Source organism: Cariama cristata, unplaced genomic scaffold (genome assembly GCF_000690535.1).
Source record: "Cariama cristata isolate BGI_N322 unplaced genomic scaffold, ASM69053v1 scaffold41050, whole genome shotgun sequence".
NCBI lineage: Eukaryota > Metazoa > Chordata > Aves > Cariamiformes > Cariamidae > Cariama > Cariama cristata.
This window is the reverse complement of record NW_009597097.1, coordinates 1-9,656: the sequence shown is the minus strand read 5'-3', so window position 1 is coordinate 9,656 and position 9,656 is coordinate 1. Positions and strand designations below refer to the sequence as shown.

The following is a 9,656-nucleotide window of genomic DNA, read 5'->3' as shown; positions in this document are numbered from 1 at the left end:
AACTTGCAGTTAGTGCCAGTCATGTCCTGACCAGCAGGAAAAACTTCATACCTCAATGATGATCTGTCTCTCCAACAAGGTATAATGGTCTTGGATGTGGGAGGTATCCTCAGCTGAAAATGGCAGCCTGGCAGACATGGAGGAAGGAGACGCTGTCAGCAGCTCTTAGCACAGTACACTTAGAAGGATGCTCTCCTCTACCAAACATGCCCCCCCACCCAGACAGAGATGTGGGAAACACCTCCCATTCTCCCCAGCCTGAGAGGCTAGTAGGTACTCTCCAACTGGTGCTCTCCTAGACAGGCTCTAGAGAAGGAAAAATTATGTGGCATCTCTCACAGAACAACCTAAAGCTGATGCTACCAATTTCAAGTGCTCAGGTATGCAAGCTTTCATCCTTCACAACCTGAAGGGTCAATGATCAGAAGGTTCCCGAAGCATCTTTGCCCCCAAGTAAGCAGCAAAAGCTGCTGGACTAGTGATCACCCCAAATTCTTCCTCTCTGATCTACATTGTGTCCACAACACTGCATTCCCACCAAGGCAAGACCAACATTAGCTCTCAAACTTAAGCTGTGGTGCTGGGACATAAGTCTAATTTCCTTTACTACCACCTTCTGTGAAGCACTCACATCCCTCCCACCCTCTTACATTTTTTCTTACCCAATGCAGCCTTTCAGAAATTCCCTCCTTTTTTCTACATCCTGGATGTTCAAATGCTCCCGGTACTGGGACAGCTGAAGGAGACGGAAAAGAAGCAGTGTCTGTTCTCATGGATTTGGGAGATAGAGGACTCCAGAGGGCAAAATGGGGATGCAAAGCTCTCGCTTGACTACAGACATCCTGCAGCCAGCCTCCCCCTGCCCACTACGTTCCCTCTTCACTGAGGAAAGGGAGCTTCTGCTCCTGGGAATACTTACAGCAACTTCCTCAGTCCTGTCTAGGAACCTGCAAAACGGAACAAGCAAACATTAACTTGGAGGCAGGTTCCTAGCAGCATGCTCAGCCCTGCCACAAGGCTGGGCAAGAGCCTCACCTGAGCAGATCCAGAAGCAACTTCTGCTCACCCGTCTCTTTGAGGAAATGGATCAGATGACACAAGGCCACCTGCCGCACCTCCAGCTCCCGAAACAAGATCTCTATAGGAGAGAAATATGTAAAGGTGGGTAAAGTAAGTTAGCAATACCATGCAAACCAGAGGGGGCTAAGCATGGTTCATGGAGTTGCAAGCCATTGGCAGGATTCAACAACCTTGTCCCATCTCAAAGCACAGTCTTGGAGGCTAGAGCACAGAACAGCCCATTCACTAGGTTGCCAACTGAATTCACAGGAGTGTGCTACCCCTACAGATTCATTTTCATTCACCCCATCACCACTACCACCTATCACTGCTTAAAGCTCCTCTCTGGAGCCTTCATGGGCATCACCATTCCCCCTCCCATGTTATACTCACTGCAAAAATATTTCATGCTCAGTAAAGCAGCAGCACCCCAGAAGCTGTCTTTGTGAATTGTACCCAGTGAAAGAACTAGCCCCTCTGCCCTTAACCGAAACACACTATAGAAACCCTGGCAGCAGTCACACTTACCTCTCCTTAGTGTCCGTTTTAGGAATATCAGGACCTGTGAGCACAGAGAAGCGGCTCTCAGCTGACCAGATCAGCCTTCACCAGAATTAAGACAAACAGACAGTAAACTGGTCAAGGCCTGGAGAAGCTTTTGCAAAGGGCCTCTGAAGACACAGCTCTTACAGCACTGGACTAAATTCTGCTACCCACTAGACACAGGACAAGCAGTAAGCCAGGGCCACAGCTGCCTGGATGCCTGCCTAAGCTCCTACTCTGGAGATTAGATAAGTGAGACCAAGATTGACAAAGAAAAACCTTTCTGTGAGAAATCCAAGGGCTTAAAAGACCTGGACGAGGGAAGCTCTGACACAGTCTCACTTGCTGCCTGATGCTTTGGAAGCCAGATAAACTGGAGAGGCCCTCAAATCTCTTGTGCTGCAATAAGCAGATTAAACCTTGTCCTTCAAGAAGTTACTGCAAAGATCTGTCAGGCTGAAGGATCAGGTTCATTGTTATTAACTTGACATGAATTCTGCAGAGTGGCAGGAAAGCCAGTGGGAATATGGAACTTGCCAGTCTTAAGCTTTGACACTTTTCAGGAACTTCTTGGTTTTAAGTAAAGAACAACCCTCCCATCTTGCAAGATTAGGTGGGCAACTGACTGCATTCACACAAGCACCCTCTGTGGGGTCACCCAGGAAATCCCAGCCCTATATGGCCCCAGCAGGACTCACAGCTGTAATGACATTCCCATCATGCCCTGCCACAGCTTCATCCAAGAGCACCAGCTTGTCCTGCAGGGAGCGAAATCTCTCTAGAGAGCAGACCTGGAGACAGAAAAGGTATAAGTAGGCATACGGGCCATCAGACAATCCCCAGGCCGAACGAGCCCCCAAGGTACTACTTATTCTTCCCCCACAAGCCCTTCAGCAACATTAATAACCGCCCTCCGAACCAGTGCAGAACTTCTCATTCAGCTGAAACCACATGCTGCGTGATCCCTGGGAATCTGTCCACAGGAGTTGCAGAGTTAGCCCTCATTACTGCCCAGGCTAGGACATCAGACATTGTACATTCAGCACAGACACCCTTGTAACAAGGCAAAACTTCCATGCACACCACAAACCACCAGCCCTGACATAAGAAGGGAACTCTGCAGGACCCTTTCCACGAGGAGACCAGAAAAGTAGAGGTGTAAGACTCTTCCTCCCTTCTTTTTACCCCATAATTGTGGCCTCTCTCAGCATTTAGTTCACCTCAGCCTTTGAGGACACATGCAGAGTAAAACCACAAGCTCCCTATGTGCTCACGGCAAACTGAGGCAGCTGAGACTAAGATTGCAGCTCCAGTGTAACCAAGATTGCTTCTGTCTTCCTCCCTCCATTTGCCATCAACTAAGAAGGGAAGTAAAGCCCCACGCCCTCAGATTTTTTCCATAAACCCAGCCCCAAGGAGCAGAAAGGGTAGAGAGGGGCACAGCAGTACAGACACCTCCTGTCAGAGCCTAGGTGAGGGGACAACTCAAGTAAACAATACAACAAAACCCTGTTAGAGCCTAGGTGAGGGGACAACTCAAGTAAACAATACAACAAAACCCTGAAGGTCTCCTGCTGCTCCTGAGCTAGTGTGATCCCAGCACTGCCACCTGGCAAAGCAGCAGAGAGACAGAACACCATCCCTGCTAGATGCTGCAAGCAACACAGATCCCCTCCCTGCTCCCAGAACAGCCAGGAGCATACGGAAGTGTAAAGCAGTTTAGGACCACCCACCCTCTGTCTCTTGCAAGCAGGTGTGAGTAGAAAGTCCTTACCTTGCCCCTCTGCATTCGCCTGACGCTGTCTCTGGGGCTCCAATCACTGCTGTAATCCTGCCACAAGAAAAATGAGGTTTAAGAGCTCCTTAAGAGGCCAGACCACACCAGCAGTCCACAAGGTGCTTCCCACTTGTGCTGGATCAGAGCGATGGCCCACACATAGCTTCTCAGACTCGTCATTCAGCTGCACCAGGGGCACTGTTAGTAGGATGTGTCCCTACAGTGTTCAGGTGCAGATGCTGGACTCTCAGACTCTGCGTGCTGGTGGGGAGGGAAGCTGGAGGCTCAGACGTTAACACAGAGTCTTTCTATTGCCTCAGTAAGGTCCATCATCATATCTTTTATAAGCAGCATGTTTCAACAGGTTGTCCTCCTTGTAAATTAAAGCTCCAATGTTGCTTTCAGAAGGACAGACAAAATACATGCAAAATTGATAAACCAAAAACTGAGGGGGAAGGAGTCAGTTTCTGGTTACAATTCAGACAGCTGGTGAGCCTTCCACAGCAGCGTGGAGAATGCAGGGATAACAGCTTCAAGCAAGTGCCTGGAGAGTCGCACAGGACTAGTAAAATGTGACAAGAGATCCATCTAAGGAATATGCTACCGCTGCTGCAATGACCAAAGTTCTTACACTGCAGCCTGAAGACACTACGATGTGGAAGCACTGGACAAAAAGCGGTGGTGGCCTGCGCCACTCCTAAGCTCAGACTCCAAGACGGTACCTAAGTCTTTGTGAGGCACTCAAGCGCGCGGTTGTAATTCAGCATTCTGTCTGAAGAGCCAGAGAAATGAAGTAACCAGAACCAGCTCTGAGGACATTGAATTTTAAATTCATTGAAGATATATCGAAAGCCCAAATCTAAAGAAAAAAGGGCTGACTCATTCCTATTAAGGGACCACCATGCACGAGTCTCTCAAGTCAATGTATAGCTGACTGTCAAGTGCCCTGAGCACTAAGGTTCCCTCCAGCCCCTTCGGCCAGGGGCAGCTCCTCAGCCTGTCACTGCCAGGACACTGTTTCAAAGCTGCCGGTAACTTTCCTTTCTTTGTTCCACCCCACTTACAATACTCCTACCTGCTTTTAAAGGGTTGTACAACCCTTTTCCTTCAGGCTTCACTGCCTCTGCAGGCACAGAACACAACAGGGTGCATTTATTTCCCTGCTGTGCTTTCAGGAAGTGCTGCCTGTTAGGTTATGTGATTAATGGCTGATCAACATAAACACATCACCCTGGTGAGGATCAGATAGCCAAGGACAAGTGGAGAAAACCCAGTAACCTAATCAGCGCAATCTGAGCACGCTGAATTGGCCACTCCTTGCCACCATCAAATGAGACAGATTAGGTCATTATCTGTTGTGTGCAACCCTTCAAGATGAGTAAACCAAAGAAACTTTCCCCAAACACTACGCAACCCTTAAGAGGCACAGGACTTAGTATGACATGCAGGCGAAAGAGAATCCTAGGGTGTTTTAAGAGGGTTGTGTAAATGTGTGAGGCTTGTTATGGAAGTATGGGAAAGATAAAAAGCAGGGAAAGGGAGGGATCAAAATGAATTGGGCAGGAACAAACATGGGAAAATAGAAGGAAAAGGGGCCATAGCGTGTCAGGCAAGTTTAAACAAGTGGCTAGTTACTGTGCCTGTCTGACTGAGCCCTGCAATGGATCACTGCAGTCTGTCTTATATTCTCATTAAAATCTATATTTAACCACCTTCTGTGTGGGTGGGCTCTCTATTCCAAGTGTATGTGTTTGCATGACTGCTAGTGAACTTCAAGCTCAACCAGCCAGTGAGTAGAGTAAGCAGTCTGAGTACCAGGAACCAGAATGGAACCATCAACCCTAGGCGCTCAAGGGTCCAGGTTCCAGCACTTGCAGGAGACTAGGGTTTGGGATTCAGCTACAAAACAAACTGGATGTCTAAGACCAGCTACTGGAGAGACCCATAGAGTGTGTGTATGTTCCACTAGTGGAATTCAATCCTGGTCAGACAGAAAGGAGGCTCAGGATCAGGACTGAGTGTGTGTGTTTATGTGTCTGTTGGTAAAAGCATTGGTTTCTGCCTGTGTTAATCTGTGTGGGCAGCTGTGTTAGTATTGTGCATGTCTGTATCTGTAGGGAATATGTGCCCAGTCCTGTTACTGGCTGGACCTGGGGACATGGAACCACAACCTCACACCTAATAGGAGGAATCCACCCAGTCCCAAAATCCACTAGATTCTGCAACACCTAACACTGGCTATCTAGGAGAAGAACATTCCTGCCAACTGGAACTCCAGTACTGTGCAAGTCCCTCTGTGCTGTCCCAGTGAGTCATGAACACAAAATTTAGAAGCCTTTGGATTCCAAAAATTTAAAGAGCACATGTGATGCCGGTTCATCTCAGCCAGTATGAAAGGAGCTTACAGGCAAAGCACTATTTAGAAATTCTCTTCACAAAGACTGCTGGGCCATTCATTAGGAGAAGGAATAACTAAGACCCCTAAGCAAAGCTCCCTACTTCTGAGGAAAAGCAGAGAACACCTAAATTACTGTGAGGCTGCATTTTGCAGCTCCTTGTCCTATTCCCTGCATTGCCCTCTGCTGTCTGAAATAGCGATTAATCATTTCCCATGAAGCCACTAGCGCAGGAATTCCTCCTGGCAGTACTCTGATGTCAGCACACTACAAACACAGGCCACTCACCTTGTACTCAGCTTTCGGTCTGCGCAGCTCCGGGGCGTAGTTTTTAACTCCGATGTCAGAGAGGGCTGAGAGGGAAAAGCAAAGCTGAGTAGCACATCAAAATCCTGATTCACACCCACTTCCAAAACTGCCCTTTTCTTGGTTTTTGTGGTAGAAGACCCAAACTCAAGCATCGAATAGCAACACAAAGTTTCTCTAAACCCAACAGTCATCAGTTGTACATAAGCAGATTACCCTGAACCATTATGCCAACTCTTTCGCTTCTTTGCTGAACGACTTTCAAACAACCCATGATTCAGTTTCCCTTTCTGCAACATAAGGAAGATGACACTTCCTTTTTTTTTTGGAAATGCCTCGGTTTACATAAAACTGCACGCCTCCCAAAATGGGCAGGGATTCAAAACTTACCATCTGAAAGGGACTGGAAACTTGGAAGTTTGCTTCGTCCTGAAATCAAAACAAATGCTCATGACAGAGTGTATCTTCACCAGCAACATCTCTTGCAGAGGGAACACAAGCCTAAACTGCAAGCCAGTGCGCTGCGGCTATGCCACTGTGGAACAAGCCACTCTGTATAGTGATTCATGCTACACTGGCATAGCTGGGGCTCACCTGCTTGCAGTCTAAGACTTTGAAGTTGTCTGTGGCATCACAAACCATATCACACCCCAGCCCTATCTGCCCTCTTGATGGTGAGGCCAGGAGAGGTTAGAGAGCCTGAATTCACTCGTCTACCTGCAGAGCAGAGGCTCAAGCACACACCACTCCTTACGCCATGGCAACACGGACAGCTTCATTCACCAGGGCTGCGATTTGGATGCCTTTCATTAGCATTGTATTATCAAAGTTGAGAGCAAAAAAACACCCCAAAGAAAGACAGACAAAGTAAAAACTGGTTTGTTTTCTGGCTGTGAGATAACAGAGCTGAACTCTTGCAAGCTGTGTAAGTCTCTCCATGGCCTGTTGCATAGTTCCCCCATAACCAGCTATACTACCACTGCTGCTACCATGTGTTTGCTGAACCAGCTGTAACATCAACAGCAACCAGCTGAGCTCCAAATAAAGGATAATCACCCTGTCTTCTCTACAGTACTGAAGATCAAAGTACTGAGGGCCAAGTGGGTTGAGCTAGTCCCTTTGTAGCCTGCCCTTTTCCACCATGCAAAGGGATTGCTGTACAGTGCTGTGCTCTACCTTGCTGTTCTGTGGAACTTGGCTTTTAAGAAGGCATAATCTCCAAAGCCCCCCTCCCATACCACAGGAGTATGCAATCTTCTGCACAAGACAGTCTCCAATTTCTGCTCAGTGAGAGATTCACTCCCACACTGAGGACAGATCAGAGCTTCCCTGTTTTGCAACATGCTTAACAGAAAACGATTTACGTAAGATAACACAATTGGCCCTTGATGCTCCTGAGGGAAAACCCATTTGACCATATTGTACATAAGGAATCTCACCTTTGAATAGGCTGCTTAGGGAATAGGAGGAAGCTTGTTTGGGAAAAGCAGCATAGGAGGAAGAGCCCTTCTGTAGGCTGGAGTCTCGGCCCTCCAGTGAGGTAGTGCTGCTGGAGGCTGTCTCTTTGATTGACCAGGAGATACCTATGTGCAGACAGAGGTCATTTGTAACAGAGAAAGAGAAAACCAGTCTGTATAGAATGATCTTATGGCACAGCAGGCATGTTACCAAGTGTGTCCTGGTCAGTTCTGCACTAGCACATCCTGGTAACTTTGACCGTCAGCACTACGTAGATGCGGTGCACAGAATCCCAATCTCATGTCATACTGCTTGTTAAACAGCTGCGCATTGTCCTCCGGAAATGGTTGATTTCAGCAATATTGTACAGCTGGTTATGGCTTATATAAAAAAATGCATAGACCACCCAAAATTTATATGTTGTTGTATAGGGTAAAGCATAATCCTTGCTCCAAAGGTACGGAGCAAGACAGAGAATCCCTGGCTTACCTCAAATTACAGAAGCATAAAAGCATACCTTCCTGAACATTGGAAAATTAAGATAGTTTTCCTCCCCACACAGACAAAACAGCTATCAATGTGCATATGCTGCTGGCAACAATGCCTATGTCTCCCTCTTGGTTGTCTGAGACACAGTTTTCCCTTCTTTTGACACAGCTACACAACACACATGTTTTATGATGGGGTGATAGAGCAAAAAAGCCAATAGGTAGAGACCTTGGGTGGGAAAAGAAACGGTCTGAACCAGAGGGAGGAGCTACAGCACAGAACAAGAAGAACAGACTCTTTGAAGGTCTTCTGGGTGATCCAAATGTAAATTTTCACTGTTTGGCACTGGCTAGCAAGTGCCAAATATTCTGTGGGCCATGAACTCCAAAGCGCAGCAGACAGCATCGTGCATGGGTCATGAGCTTGCTCCCATCATCACTGGAAATACATTTGCTTAATGCTTACAATTCCCTTTCGAACTTCAAGCATAACAGTCAGTCTATAAACACACACTAAACCTTGGAATATCTCCTTAAAGTGCTGTGGAGACAAAGCACAGAGAACTTTAAATGGTGCCATTTCAGGCAGCAGTGTGAAGGAAATGATCACCTAGAATCCTGCAGGCCAGCTAAGTGTGATGAATATCAAGCCATAACCTCCAAAATGTATCTGCTCTAAGCTGGGCTACGTATTGGGAAAAACACAGTGAATTCCCTCCACTTGTCTACACTCCTTTACGTAACTTGGGCTTCTGCTTGCTCTCTTTTCAGTGGATCCATACTGCTAAATCAAGTGGCTCACAACGTGACGTGAGGAGACTAGAATTAGATTAGATACGCAGGATTAGGTAACAACTAGTACTCCTGACCTCGACTAAATGACATGACTAAAGCGGTAATTTTAAACTCCCTCTGTCTCAAGGATAACTTGCAGTCTTTCTGTACTTACTTCCCACAGGTTCTCCACTCCAGCTGACCCTCTCAAGGTCATCATCATCATCATCATCAACGATATCCCGAAGGCTATTCACTGCCCTTTTGGATTCCTTTAGCTACGGACAAAAGAAAGAGCTTGTATAAAGACCACCAGTGTTGTAGAGTGTGCTTTGTTTCCTATTACCTTCAAACAATCTCCCTCAGAGCTTTGAATACAGCTTCTTCAGCTTCTCCAGCCTCTTCCGGAGCAGGTATTTTACTCCTCTAGGGGTTTAAAAGACACAGCAGCCCTTCCTCACCACTGGGAATCCAAAAGCCACCGACATCTACACAGACACTGACAGCTCAACCAGAAGGATATGCAGTCTGGTGCACGGGCAAGGAATCACGGTCCTAATGAGATTTCGGTTTAGCTGCCGTGGAGGGCGAGACGGGAGCCCTTGGTGGCGCCCACACAGGGCTGGTAGCAAGCATCCACCCCACCCACGAAGCACAGACCTCCCGCGGAGCGCGGGGCCAAGGCCTAGGCTGACATGGCCACGGGGGGACCTGCCCGTGGGCGGGCTCACGCTGGACCGCGGGGCCCCGGCAGACCCGGGGTCGGACCCTACCTGTGAGAGCTCATCATCCTCGTCGTCGAAGGTGAAGGCCCGGAACTTGGAGCTGTGCCAGTACTCCTCCTCGTCCGCCCGC

General features: G+C 47.8%; 1 protein-coding gene across 1 annotated transcript in view; it reads right to left on the bottom strand.

Moving 5' to 3' along the window:
- Positions 1 to 9,652, bottom strand: part of VIPAS39 (VPS33B interacting protein, apical-basolateral polarity regulator, spe-39 homolog) — a gene marked incomplete at its 5' end in the record, with an annotated part of 13,251 nt that extends 3,599 nt beyond the window's left edge. The window contains 12 exons of the mRNA XM_009708629.1: positions 52 to 127; positions 663 to 736; positions 920 to 947; positions 1,036 to 1,138; positions 1,588 to 1,621; positions 2,301 to 2,393; positions 3,377 to 3,433; positions 6,064 to 6,128; positions 6,472 to 6,510; positions 7,521 to 7,664; positions 8,977 to 9,079; positions 9,575 to 9,652. Of these exons, the coding sequence (XP_009706931.1) occupies positions 52 to 127; positions 663 to 736; positions 920 to 947; positions 1,036 to 1,138; positions 1,588 to 1,621; positions 2,301 to 2,393; positions 3,377 to 3,433; positions 6,064 to 6,128; positions 6,472 to 6,510; positions 7,521 to 7,664; positions 8,977 to 9,079; positions 9,575 to 9,652 (894 nt within the window). The remainder of the gene's footprint in view (positions 1 to 51; positions 128 to 662; positions 737 to 919; positions 948 to 1,035; positions 1,139 to 1,587; positions 1,622 to 2,300; positions 2,394 to 3,376; positions 3,434 to 6,063; positions 6,129 to 6,471; positions 6,511 to 7,520; positions 7,665 to 8,976; positions 9,080 to 9,574) is intronic.
- Between the last annotated feature and the right edge of the window lie 4 nt (positions 9,653 to 9,656).